The 22,846-nt window shown below is 52.1% G+C and overlaps 1 protein-coding gene across 1 annotated transcript; it reads left to right on the top strand.

Moving 5' to 3' along the window:
* The first annotated feature begins 1,129 nt into the window (after nt 1-1,129).
* On the top strand, nt 1,130-21,357 carry Sez6l2 (seizure related 6 homolog like 2). Its single transcript, XM_059250985.1, has 18 exons — nt 1,130-1,674; nt 2,546-2,677; nt 3,304-3,603; nt 3,900-4,039; nt 4,231-4,432; nt 8,712-8,897; nt 9,497-9,665; nt 10,220-10,383; nt 12,147-12,347; nt 13,016-13,154; nt 13,957-14,153; nt 14,252-14,446; nt 17,086-17,277; nt 17,369-17,560; nt 18,046-18,084; nt 18,267-18,384; nt 18,500-18,596; nt 20,853-21,357. Exons 1-18 carry the CDS (start codon nt 1,596-1,598, stop codon nt 20,880-20,882), a joined length of 2,772 nt encoding a protein of 923 aa, XP_059106968.1. The 5' UTR covers nt 1,130-1,595; the 3' UTR covers nt 20,883-21,357.
* Nucleotides 21,358-22,846: the final 1,489 nt, after the last annotated feature.

Here is a 22,846-nt window from a genome sequence, read left to right as displayed (position 1 = left end):
TTCCTCTTTCCTCTCCCCTTGTCCTGTCTTCTCCCTCGACCTGCTCGGGTCCGTCCTCTCTGGTTCCCGGTCTCCCACACACCCCTTCCTGGGCGCCCACTCACCCTGACGTCACCCCTTCCCGCAGCCCTCTCTGCCTAGCCACCCACGACCCCTCCCGGAGGCAGCCGCAGCCCGGCCCTGGTTGGGGGGGAGGAGGGGAGACCTCTCTCTGGATGTGCCTCTCTAGACCCCCACCCCCAGCCCTGACCGAGCGCCACGTGGGGTACAGGGGCACAGTGCCAACCTCCAGCCGCCCCGCAATGCGAAAAGAAGGGCGGGGCGGGGCGGGCTCGGGGGCGGGGCGAGAGCGCTGACCCGCGCGCGAGGCCTGTGCTCCCGGACTGCGACTTGGACCGTGGGCCTGCGGGTCCCTGGAGAGGTCGGCCTGTGACTCCCCTTTCCCCCGGCTGGGCTTCGCCAGAGCCGGCACCGAGCGGGACGCGGGATCGCGAAAGCCGCGGCAGCCAATCAGGGGCCCCGGGGCCCGCCCGCGCAGGCGGGGCCGGGGAGCTGTCCGCGCGCCCTGGTGCTGAAAGGGCGCCCGCTGGCCGCGAGGCAGAGCCCGGGCATCGCGGGTGGCAGCCGCTGGGCCGCAGGCCGCTGTCAGGTCGTGTGCGGGAGGAGGGGCCTCAACGCGTACCCCTCAGACTCCTTACAAATGTGGATACTCCCCTTTTCCATGGGGGAGGGCCGAGTCCATCCCACCTGAGTTTCGGTAAAGGGCACAGTGAAGGCCCTCGGGGAGGTCCGGGTGTGGACAGAGGACATACTGGACAGGCCAGGAAGGCGCGAACCAAGCTGGGGCCCCCCTCGGCTTCCTGGGAAGACCAGGTGCAGATTCCAGATGTGCTGGAATGGCGCCGGGAGAGCCTAATTACTGCTGGGACCAGAGTTTCCTTTCGCTCCCCTAGGGGCCTCGGAGTGCAGATTACGGTCCTGGCTCGGGATCCCTCCTTCCTCCATCTGCACTTCCTCCTCCTCCCTCATCGGCGAATAAATCCCAGGCCCCTCCCTTCGCCCGTCCCCAGGATCTGACGTGGGCTTGACACCTTTCTCAGCTTCTCCCTCCCGCAGCTCCAGTGGCCGAGCTTCGGCTTCCCTGGTTCCGCAACCCCTTCCCTCTTCCTCTCCCCGACAAGCCCCAGTAGAACCCTGTAAGGACCCTCTGGATCCTCAAGCCCACCCTGGGCCCCCGGAAGCTGCCTTTCCCCTCCCACTTCCCCCGGCTGGCAATCTATCCATCCCGATGGACCCAAGCGCCCGAACAAGGGGATAACCTTCGGCCCTCTCGGCCCCACCCCCCGCAGCGGGAGCCGCGCCCCCCTTTACCATAGATCGGAGAGCCAAGGATAAAGATTGAGCTAAAGGGGGCGGACTCCAGGCAACCCCTAGGCCAATTCTGCTCCTCCATCCCAGAGGGAGAAAAATTGTCTTCCTTTGCTGACCCTTAGCAGGAAAGCAAAATTAAAGGGAAAGATAAAAGGACGCAGAGGGAAAGTGACAACTAGATTATTCAGAAGAGCTACAGAGGAGAGAGACTAGGGTGAGTCGCCATGGGGACTCCCAAGGCCCAGCACCCACCGCCTTCCCAGCTGCTGTTCCTAATTCTGCTGAGCTGTGCCTGGATTGAGGGTAAGGACATGTGGGGGTGGGCCCTGGGAAGGCCCTGGGGGGTCCTCCACCTTTCTCTGAACATATTGAGTCTTCGAGCTTGTGGGGGAGGGGAGGGGCATAGTTGACTGGGAAGGGGCAAGCCAAGGCTTTCTGACTGGTACATGGAGCCCTTGAACTCCTAATGTTAAGGAGATGGAAAAATGAACAAGGAGAGCTGTTAGTTGTATCTTAGGGGTTAAATCCAGGAAGAAGAGCTGGGGGAAGTTGGGTGGATGTCTGCGGAGGCGGTAGAAGCAGGCAGGGTACCTGGGTGGGAGATGGAGGTGCTGGGAGAGATGCCAGCGCTGCACACACAAATGTTCTTGGACATATGGACAAAGACAGATGAACACAATCAGGGATATTCAATCCCTGACTCCACTCTGATCCCCAAACCCGACTCTAGAGAAGGCAGCAAAGACTGCAGAGAGAGAGAGAGAGAGAGAGAGAGAGAGAGAGAGAGAGAGAGAGAGTCTGCAGAGGCAGAACCCCAGAGAGAAAGCTGGCACTGCGGAAGGAGGTCTGGGAGGTGCTATCAGACTCTCCTCAGAGTTCTGGGATTGGGGGGATGCTTCACTGGGGAGGCATGGAGAGCAGTCCCAGAGGCCCGGCTCCGCACATCCTGCTAGAGCTGTCCAGGGTTAGTAGTAACTAAGGCTCTCACTGACGGCCCAGAGACCGGGAGTAGGGGCTTGTGAGTGAGAGAGCAGATTGGAGCCTCTCCTCTGATCTTGGCTCAGCCCAGCCTAAGACCCTCTGAGTATCTGCTAAGAAGTGCTCTGGGAAATACCTCTCCAGAGAAGGAAGGGATGTAGGGGAATGGAGAGGCTCATAGGACTTCACCTCCTAGGTCTTCCCCTGAAGGAGGATGAGATGATACCAGAGTCGGGAAGTGAGACTCCCACGGTGGCCTCTGAGGACCTGGCTGAACTGCTCCATGGAGCTTTGCTGCGGAAGGGCCCAGAGATCGGCCTCTTGCCGGGTGAGGCCCCCAAAGTGGCATAAAAGTAGAGCAAGAGGCTCTGCCCCTGGGAGATGGAGTGCCTGGCCAGAGGGAAGGCAGGCAGAGAGAGCTCGGAGAGAGAAAGATCCCTAGGAAGCCAAGGAAATTCAGGGGCAGGCAAGAGAAGAAAGTCAAAACTGTCCCTAGACAGAACCAGAGACAGGGACAGAATGATGAACAATCACGAGAAGGTCATGTATCTATAGAGACACGTGAGTTCAGAGAACCAGAGTCACAAAAATGGCGAGAAAAAGTGATATACAACTAGCAGGTGATCTGGTATCCTAAAACCAGAGAGCAATAAGAAGACTAAGCAGAGAAAAGCTCCAGAGAGAGTGAGACAGAGAAGAGAGAGAGGGGTAGGCAGAGGAGAGAGCCAGATCTGGGGGTGCGGGAGGCTCAAGGGGGCTGTCAAGACCGTGGTGGAAAAAGAAAAGGAGCTTTGGCTGCAAAATCTTGAGAGAATGTGGGGAGCCTGGGAGGGTAAGGAGAAAATGGGGGATTTTACATTGTGGGGAGGCTTTGGGATCTCATGCTTAGCTGTTCCCCACCCCCATGGACCAATTTGCTGCTCCTGTGCTCTGACTACCCTCAAACTATCTCAGGATCTGACCCAGACCCCACACTAGCCACCCCTCCAGCCGGCCAGACTCTTGCAGCGCCCTCCCTGCCACGTGCCACTGAGCCAGGGACAGGGCCTCTGACGACAGCTGTCACCCCTAAGGGGGTTAGGGGGGCAGGCCCCACCGCGCCAGAGCTGCTGACCCCGCCCCCTGGAACTACAGCCCCGCCCCCGCCTGGCCCCGCCTCCCCAGTCCCACCCCTCAGGCCCGAAGGAGGAGAGGAGGAAACCACCACCACTATCATCACCACAACAACTGTCACCACTACTGTGACTAGTCCAGGTGAGGTGATGGAAAGGGCATGGAAGCACGCATGTGGGGGTGAATGGGGGGAAAGCTGCGTGGATCACGTGGGAAAAGGAGCTTAGGTACAGGTAGGAGAGGGGCTTCTGGTTAGTAATGGCAAAGGCCAGCATTGATGTCCGTGGGTTCGTCTGTGGGCTTCCATCTGTAGTTGGGGAAGGAAAGTCTCAGTGGAGGATGGTGAGGGGTGCTGGGGGACACAGGTGACCACTAAAAATGCCAGGAGAGCAAGCATGCAGGACCTCTCAGCCCAAGCCACTTCTCTCTCTGTGTAGTTTTGTGCAATAACAACATCTCCGAGGGGGAAGGGTTCGTGGAGTCTCCAGACTTGGGGAGCACTGCCAGTCGCTCTGTGGAACTCCTTGATTGCACCTACAGCATCCATGTCTACCCTGGCTATGGCATTGAGATTCAGGTAATTTTCTTTGGTGCCAATTGAGTGTGCCTAAGTCTGGTCTAAGAACGGGTGAACCTGTTTTCTGAGTTAGAGGATCTCAAAACTCTTCTAGAATTCTGCAACGTGGGTGGTTTACCAGAGGTGGGGGCTTAGGTTGTCATTTTCACCCTCCTAACTTGCCCTGGCCTGCCTGTATCCGGCTTCTTTAGGTGCAGACACTCAACCTGTCTCAAGAAGAGGAACTCCTGGTGCTGGCCGGTGGGGGATCCCCAGGCCTGGCCCCCAGACTCTTGGCCAATTCCTCCATGCTGGGAGAAGGACAGGTCCTTCGGAGCCCAACAAACCGGCTGCTCCTGCATTTCCAGAGTCCTCGGGTCCCAAGGGGCAATGGCTTCAGGATTCACTATCAGGGTGAGAAGTCTGAAGTGCCACTGGAGGGACAAGAGCCATGTGGGGTAGGAGAAGACATCTCCAGGGCCCTTCTAACTCAGGGCACTGAGAGGATCTTCTTCCTGCTTGGGACCCTGTATGGGCAGGACCCTCAAAAAGCATGCATGTGTATTTTTCTCACACATTCATGGATCTGTAAATGGGTGTGAATGAATCCAAGTAGCAATTCATTTATTTGGTCCAATGAATTTTTACTAAGTACCTACTTCATACCAGGCTCTGTGTTAGCCTTAGGGAAAAAATGAATAAGCTTGATATAATTCCATCTTCAAGGAGCTGAGGATCTGGGTAGAAGCATACGTAATCAGAATGGTTGTGTCAGAGTAAGGACAATGAGGGAACTCAGGCAAGGGGAGCAGGTACAAAAGGGACCAAGTTTTTTCTAAGGAATATAGGAATGGCTTCTTGGAGGAGGTGGTGACTAAGATGAGGCCCTTCAGGATGAGCTGGCCAGGGGAAGGGTGGGAGGCAGAAAGAGAAGCAACTGTTTCATGGATGGAAACGCACATCCTGAGTCCCAGAGAGGAGAGAAAATGTGACCCTTAGAAAAGTGTAGTACCAGGCCGGGCGTGGTGGCGCACACCTTTGATCCCAGCACTCGGGAGGCAGAGGCAGGCAGATCTCTGTGAGTGCGAGGCCAGCCTGGTCTACAGAGTGAGATCCAGGACAGGCTCCAAAACTACACAGAGAAACCCTGTCTCGAAAAACCAAAAAAGAAAAGAAAGGTGAAGTACCTCAACATGCATGCATGCATGGAAGGTGGAATTGTCTGCACTGTGTGACCTGGGTAGTTTCTTTCACCTTTCTACGCCTCATGGCTCCATCTGAAAAACAGAAGTTATAATACTTCTTGTGAAGTATTACTAGGCAGATCAAATGAGTTAGTACCTGTGGATCATCTAAACCAGTGTCTGGATCCAACGCTCAAAAATGTCAGCCAGTGCCATCACAGCCAAAGCTGAGAAGGCAGTGAAGGGAGGGTGAATGGAAAGGCCACACTGCGAAGCAGGCAGGCGTCTGAGGAGTTCAGGGCTCTTTAATCTGCAGGTGAGAGGCAGGCAGCTGGAACAGCACCAGCAGAAAAGTGATACCCTTAGGTTTGCAATTTTGGCAACTCCTTCTGATTTCCAGGGCAGCAATGTTTCATGCATTCATACACAGACGAGCTACCCATGTATCTATGCTATCCTGTATGCAGGTGTGTGGGAACCTTCTCATAGTGCACATGCACTTTCTAGCACACATATATGTACATTAACTAAGGGACTCAGCTAATGTCCCCATTCCAGACATTGCTGTCTTCCCCAAGGTCCCTCCGTGTGCTCTTCAGGAACAGGGTCCGTTGTCACTTGGCTTCATGTACTTCCCTCCTTCTCCCTAAATTCTTTGTGCATCTTATTCAAGTTGCAGCGTTTGTCCCTTCCTCATGCTCTGAGGGTAAATTGTTCAAGGCAGAAGCTCCTACCAACAGGCCTATTGGAGAGACCAGGGGGCTGGGACTTGTACTTGTGTGCCAGGGACCTGGTTGTTGGAGACAAAAAACACGCATGCCTTGGGAGCCAAGGAGTAGACATCAGATGGGAAAAAAGCTACCCATGGCTCCTTTAAGCAGCTGTTTCCCTAGGGCATCAAAACTAGGACTCTCGGGCTAAGTGGAACATTGAGGGGAGCAGGGCTATTGCATAAAGGCTTCATTACCTGCCTTGGTCTTCCCTTGTTTGCAGCTCCGGCAGGGATGTTTAGGACAGAGGCACTATTTAGGCCCTTCTCAACCTGCTCTAACTGTGGCTTCATGTCCAGAGAGCCAGCACAGCCCTGCAAGTTTGCCCATGTGCAAAGTCCTTCCCCCGCCACTGTTCCTCGCAGTAACCCAGAGAGGACCAAGGCAGCTCCATCTCTCAGAGGAGGGAAAAGTTTTGAGGTCACATGGTTTTCTGAGGCACCTGAAACTTCATTGCAGAGTCAGAAATCAGATGCCCAAGTCCCTGCCCCACACTCATTCCTAAAATGAGGGTGGGGGTTAACTGACGTGAGTACCCTTGGGTGGGGAATCCTTTGCATGTTTTGTTTCGTTTGTTTTGAGACAGAGTCTCGTGTAACTTAAGCTGGCCTGGAACTCACTGTGTAGCCAAGTATAGTCTTACACTTCTGAGCCTCCCACCTTTACCTCCCCAGTGCTGGTATTATAGGCCTGGTTAATTCAGAGCTAGAAGTTACCAAATGAGCTACACCCCACCCCCCTGCACTGAAAGTTTTTAGTTAGATTTCAGGCCAGTCCTTACTGATATGAATTTTTACTAGTGGTGAGAGACACCCCTTCCCAGTGTGAGAGCAACTTGCTCAGGCCTTGGTTCAGTCTCATAGTGATAACAACAAAAAAAAAAAGAACATGATAAGAAAAGTACATATGTAGAATTGAACACAGGCAAGACCTTATGGGAGCAGGGAAAGCCATGAAGTCTTCCTGGAAGGAGTGATACTTAGGTTAGTCTTTGAAAGATCGGGAAGAAACCAGAAAGCCTTGCATGTAGAAGCATAGGTGTGAGCAAAAAATATGGAGGTGGTCTGTCGGTGGTGGTGCATACATATAATTCTAGCTCTCTGAACGCTGAGGTAGAGGTACAAGAGTTCAAAGCTAGCCTAGACTACATAGTGAGATCTTGTCTCAAAAAAAAAAAAATCAAAGAATAACTAGTTGTCAGTGTTGCATACCTTTAATCCCTGTAGTCAGGGAGCAGAGGCAGATGGGTCTTTGTTAATTCAAGATCAGCCTGGTCTATGTAGAGAGTTCCAGGCTAGCCAGGGCTACGTAGTCAGCCCCCTGTCTCAAAAACAAAACCAAAATCCCAAAGGTTGGGGGAATAGTTCATGGTAGAGCATTTGCCTAATGTGTACAACATCCTGGATTTAATCCCATCACCAGGAAAAAAAGGGGGGGTGTGAGATAGTAAGGAGTCACAGATTATTGTTCAGGACATTTGGGCCTCAGGAGCTGAGTAAACTTAAGGACTGGGCTGGACCTGGCTGGAGAAGGGACTAGACTATCAAGCTAAAGAGTTCAGAGTCGGCTCTGCTGGCCACAGAGGGCTCGAATTTTCTGAACCTGCCATGTTTTAGATGATTGTTTTACGTCTGCTCATCTTAGCAGTCTAGGGACTATGGAAAGGCAAAGTATGGGTTTGCTTTTTTCCTGTCTGTCCCCACAGCCCACCTAGATAAGTGCTTGATGACTTTTGGAATGTGGAAGGGATAGGTCTCTGACAGAATCACGGAAGGCTCCAGACTCAGGGAAGCCTTCTGCTGAGTAGAGCCGGCCTACACCTCCAAGACACAGCCTTGGAAACTGAGCATGGTGGTGTGGTTTTCTGAAGGCTGAGGCAGGAGCACTGAAAAATTGAAGCTAACCTGGGCTACACAACAAGACCTTATTTCAAAACCAACCCCACCCCACCCCCGAAAAATAACTTCAAGAAGCTTTGAGAAAGAACACAAGCAATACAACTGTGAGGAATGTGTAGCGGGAGAGTGACACCAGGAATGACTGGTAGAGAACAAAATGACCTGGATATGACGAACAGGTCACTGCTGCCCTGATTTGAGGCACAATGGAGTTGGTGCAGAAGGGGCAGTTATACAGTTCTCAGGGCAAGAGATGAGAGAAATCAGCTTCTCACAGAGAGCGGAGTCAGTACTCCATCAGCCCTCCTTCTCCGAGGGGGTCATTCAGGGGCACTGGGTAGTAAGTCCTAAGTCAACATTCCTAAAGCAGTTTCTTGTGGCTGGCCTGGCTGAAAGCTGCATCTCCATACAAGAACGTTTGTGAAAGAAAAGAGCACAAAGCATTTCGTGAGCAGGAGCCTTGGCATCCACCCCTGGAAAGTGGGTCATGCACTCTTTCTCTGCCTGCCTCTAAAACTGTGTAAATTGACTCGGAAGTTGAACTGTCTGAGATGTCATTTATTATTAGTGCTGATAGAGTTCAGGGTGGTCAATTGATTTGCTTGAGGTCACGTAGCCAATAAGACTAGGCTCTAAAATAATGTTTGTCTATAAAAAGGGACCCAAACCGGTAAATTACGAAGACCAGAGGTGAGCACCTGTTCCTGAGGCAGGGAGCCAGTGTAAGGAGTTTGTGTGCACTCCAGCAAGGAACCCATTTGCTCCCCGGGAGTGAGAGATGGAGGGGTTTGAGAAATTGCTGTGAGACAACAGCCCCCTTCTTCTTCCTTGACCTGTCCAGCATACCTCCTGAGCTGTGGCTTCCCACCCCGGCCAGCCCACGGGGATGTGAGTGTGACGGACCTGCATCCTGGGGGCACTGCCACCTTCCACTGTGACTCAGGATACCAGCTGCAGGGTGAGGAAACGCTCATCTGCCTCAATGGTACCCGGCCAGCCTGGACTGGTGAACCCCCTAGCTGCATAGGTGAGTGTCGTGCACACTTCTGTCCTGGGGGAGGGGAACTGAGCTGGGGAATCTCCATCTTTGGGGAGAAGCCATGTTGAAGAAGTTTCTAGCTGTAGAACCCCTGTCAGAGTCTCCTCCCCAGAGCTCTCGACCATGAGGGTCTCCATCCTTAGGGGGTCTCCAACCTTGTCTGGGCTTCATCTTGGGATGCCCCAGTCGGTGCTTGACATCCTTTACCACTCTAGATGCCCTGTCTTTGGAGACCCCACCCCAGTGAATCGTGTTTGGGGTCCCTGGTTGGTAGACTTTGGGCTTTAAGTCTTCATTCTCCAATGAGCATAAAATGCTTACAGTCTAGAGAGTCCTACCTTCCAGGCTTCTCGTCTGAGAGTTTCCGTTTTGAGGCTCCCTGTCTCAAGGTGCCCACATCTCAAGAGGCTTCATTTTAGCAGGATCTCCATGCACAGGGTTCTATTTCAGGCTAGATAGCAGCTGGAGAAGGTCCTGTCCCTCTGCTAAATGCACAGGACAGAGGCCATCCCTGGCCAGTAGCCACCAGGCTCTAGAGTTGAGCCTGAGAAAGGGCTGAAGCCTTCCTGCTCTTCCTTTGCCCACAGCGTCTTGTGGAGGCACCATCCACAATGCCACACTGGGTCGTATTGTATCCCCTGAGCCTGGGGGAGCTGCAGGGCCCAACCTTACCTGCCGCTGGGTCATTGAAGCAGCTGAGGGACGCCGGCTACATCTGCACTTTGAGAGGGTCTCGCTGGATGAGGACAATGACCGGTGAGAGTCTGTGCTCTGGGCTAGAGGTTCCCGCCTTGGGAAAGCTGGGAGGCTTCAGCAGAGAGCCAGGTGACACCGGATGGATCCTGTGTCAACCTCAGAGCGCAGCTATGCAACCTTAGACAAGTCAGGGTGCCTTGCCGCACCTCGGTTCTCTCTCGTTGGTAGAATGGAGAGAATAGCACCCCTCCAAATGCTTAATTAATAAATACATTAAGATACGTAAAGTAATTGAAGTGGTGCCTAGGACATAATGAGCACTATAAAAGTGTGTGCTGTCATTTTCCTCCGTGTTCTTTGTTGCTTTGGAGTGTGCTCTCAGGCTGGGCACCCAGGCTTTCTGTGCCTCTGTCCCCTCATCCATAAAATGAGGGGTAATAATAGTGTCTGACTCAAGAGTCCTTGTAAAGATCAAACAAGATAAAATGTGTTGGGGCTAAAAAGAGTGCACGGCATGGGTTAGTGTTTGATAACAGCAGTTTAAAGATAAGCCAGGACAGCGGACAGGCAGCTTCCAGGGAGAAGTGCACCTACCACTCTTCTGTCCATCCCAGGCTGATGGTGCGCTCAGGGGGAAGTCCCCTGTCCCCTGTGATTTATGACTCTGACATGGATGATGTCCCTGAGCGTGGTCTCATCAGTGATGCACAATCCCTCTACGTAGAACTGCTTTCAGAGACACCAGCCAATCCCCTGCTGCTCAGCCTCCGATTTGAAGGTAATAGTCTTATTTCCTGACCCTGGCCAACCCCCACACCATTCCCTCTTCCTTACACTAGAAATAGTCACAAGTACATAGTCCCTCCATGCTCATCTCTGTGTTTGGTCCCTGATACTTGACAGGGATCCCTTCACAGGGACATCGTCTCATTCCGTGTAGTCCCCTCTGATCAAGTTTCAGATATGGCTGGATCCAGCATACAGCCAGGTCGATAATTATCTGTCTCTCAGTTCTTTACTGTGCAGTGACTTCGTTCCCATGTAGTCTTTCCCTGTGTGGATCTAACTACAGATTAATAGACTATCAACTTAAGGCCATCAGAGAAAGGAAATGTTCACAAGAGCTTTGGCAACAATTCCAGAAAAGGTTCTCATTGACTTGATTAAGTTCAATTAAGTCAGGAAGTATTATGATTGGCAGGTCCGCATGGCATGGCCGTCTCTGCTTAGTTCCAACTAAGCCTCATGGACTAGAAGTAGGAAAGGCATGTTCCACCTTCCACCTAATGAAAAAAAAGGGGAGCTGTGACCAGAAGAAAGAAGAATGGATGTTGGACAGGTCAAAAGGAATCAGTGATCATGGGAGAAGAGGCAGTTAGATATGGCCCTCCGGGATGGAGGTCAAGCAGATGACTAGAGAGAGGAAGGGGCAGCAGCTCAGGAGAAAGAGGCAATGATGCGTTTGAGAAACAGCATGGCTAAGAATTTATAAAACATAGCAAGAGGCAATGAACCAGTGGGCAGTGGTGACGCACGCCTTTAATCCCTGCACTTGGGAGGCAGAGACAGTCAGATCTTTTAAGGCTAACCTGGTCTACAAAGTGAGTTCCAAGACAGCCAGGGCTACATAGAGAAACCCTGTCTCGGGAAGAGAGAAAGAAAGGGGAGGGTGCAATGGAAGGGATATGTCCAGAGATTAGAAGAGTGTGGTTTTGGATGGGTCTCAAATAAGTGGAATTGGCACTGGGCCCTGCTAGGTAGACAGGATTTGCACATGATACCTTGCCAAGTTAAGTAATAGGAAATATAATAGTGAATCTGCAGAAACCCAGCACATGATGGATTCTGAAAGCACTGAAGAGCTCTCAGCTTTTCGGTGAGAATTCCAGTCTACCTCTCCAGGCCGGCGTACTGCGCTGTGAGCTTCAGGGCCTTGCCGGCATTGCAGGTGGCTTTGTAGATAAGATGCAATCAGGTGGATGGGGAAAAATGCTCTAGAGATGTTCATTTTGGTCCTCAGTAAAAGTTGAGCAGCTTCTGCACTAGCTGCAGTTTTGGATTCCAGCAACACTGTGGATGATCAGAATCCAACTGTTATTTCTGAAGCGAGAACACACCTACGCAAGCCAGTTCTCCAGAAACACCCCTCCCCAGGCCCCTTGCTGTTTCCCGAGCCAAATGTCTGTGGATTAGAACTAACCCTTTAGGATTGTAGTTCTTGCTCTGTAGTTGCCTCCTAGGTGACCTTGGGCTGGTGGCTTTTTGTCTGAAGATGTCCTTATCTGTAGAATGGTGGTTAGTACTCTTGGCACAGGTGCATGGTCCCAGCCACTTGGAAGGCTGAGGCAGGAAGATCTCAAATTCAAGGTCAGCCTGAGCTACATATAGTGAGACACCACCACCACCCCCATCTCAAGATACCAAAACAAATTTTAAAAAACCCATGTAGGGCTGAGCAACACCCAAATTCAGCCTAAGTACCCAACATAAGATCCGTGAGTCCTGCCCTAATACTTAATTTTGTGACCAACTCCTCTCTAGCCTTTGAGGAGGATCGATGCTTCGCCCCTTTCCTGGCACATGGCAACGTGACTACTACAGACCCTGAGTACCGCCCAGGGGCACTGGCCACCTTCTCATGCCTCCCAGGATATGCTCTGGAGCCGCCAGGGCCCCCCAATGCCATCGAATGTGTGGATCCCACCGAACCCCACTGGAACGACACAGAGCCAGCCTGTAAGGGTGAGTCCTGTACATCCCAGAGTCCTTCCGCCCACAGACTGCCCCAAAGTTGGGACCTCAGGAAGGCAATTGTAAAGGAGATCTGAAATGAACATTAAGACATAATAAATCCAAAGGTGGGCTGCAGAGATGGCTCAGCAGTTAAGAGCACTGACTGTTCTTCTGGAGGATCCGGGTTCAATTCCCAGCACCCACATGGCAGGCCACAACTATCTATAACTCCAGGATCCAACACCCTCACACAGACATACCTACAGGCAAAACACCAATAAAAATAAGTAAATAAATGATAAATTGGAAAATAATAGTTTAAAAAACAAAACACAAGCCCAAAGCCTGGGTAAAGCTCCGCCCCTTCAGAGGCTGTTCTCTTGGAGAAGTAATTGCTGAGCTTGTTTTGAATTCAGGTTCAGACCCAAAAGGCTTTTCTAGAGCTAGAACTAGAGTTGGGTTGAGTTGTGGATTGGGTGAGTAAGCTGGAAAGTGGGTGGGGTTAACTAAGGGCAGGGCTGGAAAAACAATCATAGTAAAACCTAGATATGATCAGAAATCTTCACACCAAAAAGCCTGTGGAGGTGGCCTAGTGCACCCTCCTGAGAACAGTGGGGACTATGGTGAATAGTGATCACATGCCCACGTGGGTCCTGAACCTGACACCTCTTCCCTAGCCATGTGTGGAGGAGAGCTATCTGAGGCAGCTGGTGTGGTCCTCTCTCCCGACTGGCCCCAGAGCTATAGCCCTGGCCAGGACTGCGTGTGGGGCCTGCACGTCCAGGAAGAGAAGCGCATCTTGCTCCAAGTTGAAATGTATGTCTGGGTCACATAGCTTGTGTGATGGGTGTGGGTTCCATCAGGTGTGTGAGGCAATGCACAGCCTGCATTCTGAGCCCAACGGGCTCTTCTGAGTTCACAGAGAACTCTGTGGGTGCATTGGTGTTCTGAAAGAAGACATCAGGTGGGTTCAGGACAGAGGCAGGAGACCTGGGTTCAAGTTACTTGGAGAATAAGGACAAGTAAAGGGAGCACAGCTTTCTCCGAGGGCTGCTGCAGGTCTGGAGGGTTCTGTTGTCAAATGCTCTATCGCTGAGCTATACCCCGCACTCCTGTGTGTGTGTGTGTGTGTGTGTGTGTGTGTGTGTGTGTGTGTGTGTGTGTGACACTGCTCTTATCAAAGGGACCCAGGCCCCAAATTGGTGCCTTATTGCTAGTACCAAGTCAGTAAGCTGATTTGGCATGAGGCGGTCACGTGAGTGGAGAGAAGGTGCATGGGCGTGGACCCAAAGCAGATACTCAGGCGGAGCCCAGCATTTGAGAGAGTGTCAAAGAAGGACTATAGTCTATGACTGATCAAAGCTGGATTTGAGCACGCCGTGGGGATGGAAGAGAGGATGAAGAGTGGATGGAGCTAGTGATGGGCGGGGATTGAAGATTAGAAAGCAAGAGTGGGAGGAGTCAGTCCGCCTGGAACCGGGAGAGAACCCTAATGGTCGAAACTGAGAGAGGGGAATTCAGAGCAGGGCTGGTTCAGAATGAGCGAGTCGGGATTGGGCAGGACCGGATGAGATGGGCTAGTCGCCGCTCGCCTAATTTTCTGACCCCCTCACTGCAGCTTGAACGTTCGCGAGGGGGATATGCTGACACTCTTCGATGGGGACGGTCCCAGCGCGCGAGTCCTGGCCCAGCTGCGGGGACCTCAGCCGCGCCGCCGCCTCCTCTCCTCTGGACCCGATCTCACTCTGCAGTTTCAGGCACCCCCTGGGCCCCCAAATCCGGGTCTAGGCCAGGGCTTCGTATTACATTTCAAAGGTACGGAAGGCGAGGGCTCTGGACGGTCAGGGGGCTGGCAGGGAGCGGGCACCAGCGCGAGGCCCTCTGAGGCTGGAAGAGGTCCTTCTTCACCACAGAGGTCCCGAGGAACGACACATGCCCTGAGCTGCCACCTCCTGAGTGGGGCTGGAGGACCGCATCCCACGGGGACCTTATCCGGGGCACAGTGCTCACTTACCAGTGCGAGCCTGGCTATGAACTGCTGGGATCAGACATCCTCACTTGCCAATGGGACCTGTCCTGGAGCGCGGCTCCACCTGCTTGCCAAAAGAGTGAGTAGGGACCCCACCCCTAAGCCTATCCTTCGGCTCTGACCCCGCCCTTCCCTATCACTCCTGGATGTTTCGCCCTGAGTCTTGCTTGGGTCTTCAGACCCAGCCCCTATGTCCTTTACGTCCCACCGCGTTCAGTGTCTTGAAATTACTACACACACCACCACTACCACCACCAACAACAACCACAACCACCACCACCACCACCACCACCACCACCACCACCACCACCACCACCGCGTCCCGCCATTAGTTCAGACTGCTTTCTTCCTTTCATCCGTTGCTCAATCCACTTTTCATCATGGCCCAAGCCCCCTCCACTCCAGACTCCATCCCTGCCAGGGCTGAGTCCCACCCCTACCAGGTTTCACCAAATTGCCCCTTAGCTTTGCCTCGTGAACTCTTAGTTCTCTTCTATACACCCCCAAACTCTTAGTTCCCCGAAAGCTGACAGTGTGGGAAGTCACTCTGTTAGAGGCAAGGCTTGTCAGTGGATTTGATCTGTTTGAATGCAGTGGTTGAAGCCCGTCACTGGGCTGTGGTTATAGGACCAGCTCCTTGTTCCTTCCTATCCTGATGGGTCTCAGACCTGGAGGAGAGAGATACATAAGCAACTAGGCATGGTGCGCAGTGGTAACCAGGGGATGACCTGGGGTAAAGTACTTAACGTCTCTGAGCTCTGGCTCTCCCGTGAATGAAGTAGGAGTAGTGCAGAGCAGAGGCAGCTTTTCACACAATGCCTGGTGCTTGTAAAGTCATGTCACAGCTCTAAGCATGCAGCAGCATTGTAGGAAGATACGGCCCCATTCACCCAGGAGTGAGACAGTCACTTCAGAGGAGTATTTGGGTTTTTTTTGGTATGATATTTACAGGAGCTTGGAGGCTTTATTTGTCTTTTAAAAATGGCTGTGCACAGTGGCTGAGGCAGAATGATGATGAGTTCAAAGCCAACCCTGTCTGGAAAGCCCAAGGGCTGGGGGTGTAGCTCAGTGACACAGTACTTACTTGGTAAACGAAACAAGTAAAACAGACTAAAAAAATGCAGATCCAGATGTGGTGGTGCAGCTGTGCACTGCCAGCACTCAGGAAGCTGAAGCAGAAGGATTTCCAAGAGTTCAAGGCCAGCCACGGCTAGTTATTAGCAAGACCCAAAATATGAATAAACAAACAAACAGAACAAAGCAAACAGCAGAAAGAAGTAGCATCTCGTCTCTTGAATTTGGAGAGACTGACACAAAGCTTGGTTGTAGTGCTTTGTTTGTTTTCGAGACAGGGTTTCTCTGTGTGGTCCTGGCCGTCCGGGAACTCACTCTGTATGTAGACCAGGCTGGCCTTGAACTCAGAGATCCCACTGCCTCTGCCTCCCAAGTGCCATCATTGTAGTTCTTGCAAATGGCCCCAGGGGTCAGTGGGGAGGGATTTCAGAAAGTCGGATTTGGACTGGAAACAGGGAACACTTGCTGACACCGCACCTCATCCCTGGAGGATTCCCAGAACTGTGGGCCTGAGCGGGCCAAGCAGTCAGGTTGTCTAGCCAAGGCTGGCCTTGAAAAGTTGCCCAGGCTACACCTTGAGTCTGATGCTGAGTTGAGACTCAGGTCTCGGGATCTATCCAGTACTCCATGGCTATGATCCTGGCAGGTTCCAGCTTGGCTGAGTGCCAAGCCCTGGGCCACAAGAGAGATGGCAGTAACATTGATCTGTCAGGATAATCAGGATTAAATGTCTATCAGGCTGCCTAGCACAGGTTTATAGGAGTCAAAGGTCATGGAGCTGGAGAGATAGCTCGGATGCCACACAAGCATCAGGACTTGAGGCCGATCCCCTGGACCCACATAAAAGCCAGGTGTGGAGGCACACATGCCTGTAACCCCCAGTGGTGGGGGCATGGAGGATCACTGGAGCTTACTGGCCAGCCAGTTCAGCTAAATAGGTGAGCTCCAGGTTCAGGAAGAGACCCTGTTTCAGTTTATAAGTTGTAGAGTAATAGCGGACCATCACCCGGGCCTCTGCCTGCCCATACATGAACACATACATACACATACTCACGGAGGCCATGATTATGACCTTCTATAGTAACACTGGGCGTAGAAGGGGGCAGTATATGCCAGCCACGTGGGCCGGGCACTATGCACATGGAGGGGACACGAGAGCCACCCTCCCTTGAGACACCAGCTTCTGTCCATAACAATGGCCTGCTCTGATAGTTTGTGTGCTCTGATATAATAATGAAACATTTTGAATTTTACCCAAAGACAGGGGCTGAGTTTGCCCTGCTCACCCTGCTTTCAAAAGAAATATAAAACACACTGACCTCCCCTCTCCCTACCACAGGATCTCATTATGTAGCCCAGGGTGTCCTGTTCTGGAACTTGCTATGTAGTCCAGGCTGGTTTGGAGCTCATATTCCTTCCTTTAGTCCCAAAGTGGTGGAATTACAGGCATTGCCCCATCACAATTGGCAAATCCATTAACTCTAGGTGTTTCTGACTCACACTCTGTCCCTCAAGGAATAGGACGAGGAAGAGGAGGACAAGGCTGTTCTGAGGAGACAGCTGGACACTCAGGCCTCTATAAGCCCTGTTTCCAGGCGATCCCCTAAGGCCTCGCTTCCCCTAACCGCTCTCTTCTGTCACCAGTCATGACTTGTGCTGACCCTGGTGAGATCACCAATGGCCACCGGACTGCCTCAGATGCTGGTTTTCCCATCGGCTCCCATGTCCAGTATCGCTGTCTGCCAGGGTACAGCCTGGAGGGGGCAGCTGTACTCACCTGCTACAGCCGAGACACAGGCACACCCAAGTGGAGTGATCGAGTCCCCAAATGCGCCTGTAAGTTTGAGGGACACCCCAGGAAGGGAAGACCCGGGAACCCAGACTGGCCCTGCACAGTTTCTAAGCGGGCCTGTGGTGCTCCCTGCAGTAAAGTACGAGCCGTGCCTGAACCCCGGTGTTCCCGAGAATGGTTACCAGACACTGTACAAGCATCACTACCAAGCCGGCGAGTCTCTGCGCTTCTTCTGCTATGAGGGCTTTGAGCTCATCGGCGAGGTCACCATCACCTGTGTACCCGGTCACCCCTCCCAGTGGACCAGCCAGCCCCCGCTCTGCAAAGGTGCCTGGGCAGACAGGGGCATATCATCATCTGGGGAGTGACGGAGCTATAAAAGTTGGGTAGACAATTCAAGACCAATGGCTGACCCAGCTGAGTGCCCGACCTGGAGGCTCTCATCCTCACAGACATGGCTGGAAAACCTAGGGAGAGCTGAGGTCCCTTACCTATCAAGGGCTGTAGTGCGGGCTTTGGTTTAGTAGCCCCTTGCCCTCTCTGCAAAGGCCTCGGTTTTGCTCTCAGCGAGAAATTCTGAAACTGGTTGGCGCAGGCTCTCCAGGAACCTCAAACCTTTAGTGGTTTGGAGGAGGACAGGCCCTGAGCCACAGTTCCCAGGCCCCAGACACACATAGGGAAAGATAAGTTTTGATTGAACAGAGGGCAGAGAACCAGGCTGTGCAGCCCAGCCGCACCGGGCTCCGGCCCTCTCCCCAGTCTCCTTCCCTCCCTGGCTCAGACCCCGTCCCCTCCCCCTCCTCTCCCTGCAGTGGCCTATGAGGAGCTCCTGGACAACCGAAAACTGGAAGGTCAGTGAGGGTGCAGGTGAAGACCAGGCCTGGCCAGGTTGGGAGGGCAAGGTCAAGGCTGGGGGCAGGAGGCCAGGCCCCAGAGGGGTGAGGCCAAGGGTTCAGGACCCAGGGCAGGAGGCTGGGAGAGCCCAGGAGTGGGTCCAGCCCTGCCTCATTTGCTGTTCTTCCTCCCTCCGCAGTGACCCAGACTACAGACCCATCACGGCAGCTGGAGGGTGGGAACCTCGCTTTGGCCATCCTGTTGCCCCTGGGCTTGGTCATTGTCCTGGGCAGTGGTGTTTACATATACTACACCAAGTGAGTGCCATGCCTTGACTGAGGCCAGGGCAGGTGCCATACCTGGCATGGGAGTCAGGGTAAGGGAGTTCAAGGACTCACACATGGTAAGTCCACTGTCCCCTCCCTTCCCCAGGCTGCAAGGAAAATCGCTCTTCGGCTTCTCTGGTTCCCACTCCTACAGTCCCATCACTGTGGAGTCCGACTTCAGCAACCCACTGTATGAAGCTGGGGTGAGTCCCTCCCCTCCCCTTGGAATGCTACGTCTCTCAGTCCTCCCCCAGGACTTCATAATCTTCTCCCAAAGTCTCCCTGCTCTCTTTTGGGAATTTCAAACTCAGTTTCCTACAAAAGTCATGAGGGTCAAAGCAAGGCTGTGTGTGGACGGTGGGGAATGGTAAGGACTGGCTGTAGCTAACTGGAGAACCAGAGTCCATCCACAGGTACAGCTCAAATCCATAGTGGGCATTTCGGCCCATCTCCAAATCTTCCAGTTGTTCTAGACATTTCAGAAATTCATATCTTTGTCATCTTATGATATTACAGGACATAAACCAGACATATATTAGCTAGATTCAACCCAGGAAACTTCCTTTCCCTCTCTCTTTCTCTCTGTCTCTGTCTCTCTCTTTTGAGACAGGGTCTCACTATGTAGCCCTGGCTAGCCAGGAAGTCTCAGAGATCTGCCTGCCTCTGCGCCCTGAGTGCTGGGATTAAAATGTCCACCACCACACATGACTTGGAATCTTTACTAAAAAATATTTTCTAGCTGGCCTGTGATGCACACCTTTAATCCCAAGCACTTGGGAAGCAGAGGCAGGTGGAACTCTGTGAGGCCAGCCTGGTCTACCAGTCTACAAAGTGAGTTCCAGGATTTCCAGGGCTACAAAGAAAAAAAAAATTTTTTTTAATTGTAGCCAGGTAGTGGTGGCACACACCTTTAATCCCAGCACTCAGGAGGCAAGGCAGATGGGTCTCTGGGAGTCAGAGGCCAGCTTGGTCTACAGAGTGAGTTCCAAGACAGGGCTATGCAGAGAAACCCTGTCTCAAAAACAAAAACAAAAAACAAGCTGGGCAGTGGTGGTGCATGGCTTTAATCTCAGCACTTGGGAGGCAGAGCCAGGCAGATCTCTGTGAGTTCGAGGCCAGCCTGGTCTACAGAGAGAGCCAGCACAGGCACCAAAACCACACAGAGAAAGCCTGTCTCGAAAAAACAAAAACAAACAAAAAACCAAACAAACAAAAAACTGAAACAAAATTAGAATTGTTTCATGTGTATGGATGTTTGCTTGTCTGTTTCAGTACACCAAGTACATGCAGTGCCCTCAGAAGTCAGAGAGGGCATCAGATCCCCTGGAACAAGAGTTACAGACAGTTGTGAGCCACCATGTGAGTGCTGGGAACCCAACCCAGGTCCTCTGGAAGAGCAGCCAGTGTTCAACTGCTGAGCCATCTCTCTAGCTCCTCTATATTAATTTAAATATCAAGGTCTTGCTGGGCATGGTGGCTCAATGATTTTAATCCCAGCGCTCCAGAGGCAGAGGCAGGCAGATCTCTGAGTTTGAGGTCAGCCTAGTCTACTTAGGGAGTTCCAGGACAGCCAAGACTATATAGAGAGACTCTGTCTCAAAATAACATGGTCGGCCAGGCGGTGGTGGTGCATGCCTTTAATCCCAGCACTTGGGAGGCAGAGGCAGGTGGATCTCTGTGAGTTCAAGGCCAGCCAGGTCTACAGAGTGAGTTCCAGGACAGGCGCAAAGCTACACAGAGAAACCCTGTCTCGAAAAACCAAAAAACAAAAACAAAACAAAAAAAACCATGGTCTTTCTGAGAGTGTGTAGTACTGGAGATTAAACTTAGTGCCTCATGTACATCCGATGGCATCTCTAGTGTCTCACCCTCTTTTTTTTTTTTTTTTTTTTTTGGTTTTTCGAGACAGGGTTTCTCTGTGTAGCTTTGCGCCTTTCCTGGGACTCACTTGGTAGCCCAGGCTGGCCTCGAACTCACAGAGATCCGCCTGGCTCTGCCTCCCGAGTGCTGGGATTAAAGGCGTGCGCCACCACCGCCCGGCTGTCTCACCCTCTTTTTTATTCTGAGACAAGGGTCTCTCTATGTAGCTCTGGCAGATCTGGAACTCTATGTAGACCAGGCTAGCCTCAAATTCACAGGACACACACACACACACACACACACACACACACACACACTGCCTCTACTTCCACGTGCTGGGATTAAAGGTATGCAACATCATGCCTAGCTCTCCAGTCCTCATGGATTTTGAGAAAGGGTTTAAATTGTCCAGTCTGATCCTGAGCACCTTCTGTAGCTCAGGCACACCTTGAATTGTGATCTTCTTGCCTATATCTCCCTAGCAGCTGGAATTACAGGTTGGTACCACCAGACTCAGCTCAAATATTATGTCTTCCCCGTCCTGTGGATGCCTCTTCACCTCCAACTCACTCCAATTTATCTGCTCTTTCTGTCTTCAGGATACACGGGAGTACGAAGTTTCCATCTGAACCCCAAGTCTAAGTCTGCAGGACCCAGGACCTCCCCACTCTCTCACCATTCTGGGCAGTGAGGAGCATAGGACCTGGTCTCTGGCTCCCCTCCCCCACTGCTGTGTAAATAGTCTTCCCATCCCATGAGGGGGCTTTGATGGCCCTGGAGACCCTACAGTAAATAAACCAGCATCCTGCCGTCCAAAGCCGCCTCTTCTTAGTTGCCAAACAAGGGGCCTTCTGCCCCCACATCCTACTGACTTCTGGACCCAGGGAAGGGAACTCAGCCCCTTGCAACTCCTGGGGCCCCCGCCAGCCCAGGACCCCACTCAAGAACTGTCCCCTAGCTCTACTATTCCCATGGCCATGAAGGCTCCCTAACCCCAGATGCCGACTGCTGCTGGGCCTCTGAGGGTGAGAGGGATGACGGGAGAGGTGGGACTGAGCCCCATCCCTTCCCTGTGTCTTCTCACCCACACTCCCTTTATTTGCTTCTGAGTTCTTGTTTTTGAGCAATAAACAGAAAGTCACCACTTGTAACTGAGCTGGTGAGTCTGGGAAAGTGCGGCTCGAGGTTGGGGCAAGTGATGGGGAGCCCTCTGGAGGGGGGTTGGGGAAATGGAAGTTCTTTGGAGGAAAATGGAAATCCCAAACTGGGCAGTGTCCCAGGTGCTGGCCTGGAGTCTAAAAGCCTGGCTTGTAGCTGGTATGATGGTGAGCACCACGAGTCCCAGCTCTTGAGAGGCAGAGGCAGGCAAATTTGAGCCCAGCCTGGTCTACATCAAGAGTTCCAAGCCAGCAAGGACTATATAGTAAGACCATCTCAAAACAAGCCTGGCCGGGCGGTGGTGGCGCATGCCTTTAATCCCAGCACTCGGGAGGCAGAGCCAGGCGGATCTTTGTGAGTTCGAGGCCAGCTTGGTCTACAGAGCGAGATCCAGGAAAGGCGCAAAGCTACACAGAGAAACCCTGTCTCGAAAAAAAAAAAAAGGAAAAAAAAAAAAAAAAAAAACAAGCCTGGACTGAGCCCCAGCCCCTGTAGAGGGATGGCTGGGGCAACTGACCTCTCCACTGGTTCTTGCTAGGTTCTTCCAGCTAGAAGACCAACACTGCCCACACTCTTTCAGAGATCCAGGGAGCAGTGAGCCTTCTGTTAGTTTCATGAGCAGTTTCCCCCTTTTGAAAATGTTTGTATACATTTATGTATTCTGTGCTGTTCTTTCTCCTGCTGATCTTTTGTGGCATATTGCCTCTATTACTGTTTTTGGATTGTCTTGCTATAGCCCAGGCTGGTCTTTTGTGTGTATGTGTGTGTGTGTGTGTGTGTGTGTGTGTGTGTGTTGTGGGGAGGAACAGGGTCTCATTATGTATCTCTGGCTAGCCTGGAACTAACTCTGTAGGCCAAGCTGACCTCATAGAGATCTGCCTGCCTCTGCCTCCCAAGTGCTGGAATTAAAGATGTGCATCATTATGTCTTGCTCCAGGATGGTATTGAATTTGAAATCCTGCCTCAGCCTCTCAAGTGCTGAGATTAAAAGTGCATGTCATCATGCCTAGCTTCCTGGCATGTTAAACATACCTGCTGGTACATATCTACCAAGAATGCCCCCTTTTTCCCTATGATGTTTGATCTACATTGTAAGCAGATTGGAGCCTCCTTTTGGTGCTGAATTGAACCCAGGATGTCACATAGAAGCAGGCCATGTGAGTTATACCCTCAGTCCAATGTCTATCTTTTTTGTCTAGTTTTTTTCCAAATTAACTGAATTTTACTAACTTGAAATTATGTATACAAGCTGAACAACTGGAGCATGTTTGAGATGCTGAAATCCTCAAAAGGGGTGGATTATAGGGGACTATTGGGCAAATTGGCCTGATTACAGCTTAAGTAAACTTGAGACAGCTTCTGTGGTGAATATTTCTGTTTTTGAGATAGGGGTCTTACCATGTAGTCCAGGCTAGTCTTGAACTCCAGGATTCTC

Source organism: Peromyscus eremicus, chromosome 1, assembly GCF_949786415.1.
Source record: "Peromyscus eremicus chromosome 1, PerEre_H2_v1, whole genome shotgun sequence".
Lineage (NCBI taxonomy): Eukaryota > Metazoa > Chordata > Mammalia > Rodentia > Cricetidae > Peromyscus > Peromyscus eremicus.
Note: the sequence above shows the minus strand (reverse complement) of the source record. Positions and strands in the feature narration are given on the sequence as shown.

Coding starts and splice junctions, on each gene's coding strand:
- Sez6l2 (XM_059250985.1), top strand. CDS start 1,596: ATGGGGACTCCCAAGGCCCAGCACCCACCGCCTTCCCAGCTGCTGTTC. Junction 12,348..13,015: donor CACAGAGCCAGCCTGTAAGG/GTGAGTCCTGTA, acceptor CCTCTTCCCTAG/CCATGTGTGGAGGAGAGCTA. Junction 13,155..13,956: donor ATCTTGCTCCAAGTTGAAAT/GTATGTCTGGGT, acceptor CCCTCACTGCAG/CTTGAACGTTCGCGAGGGGG.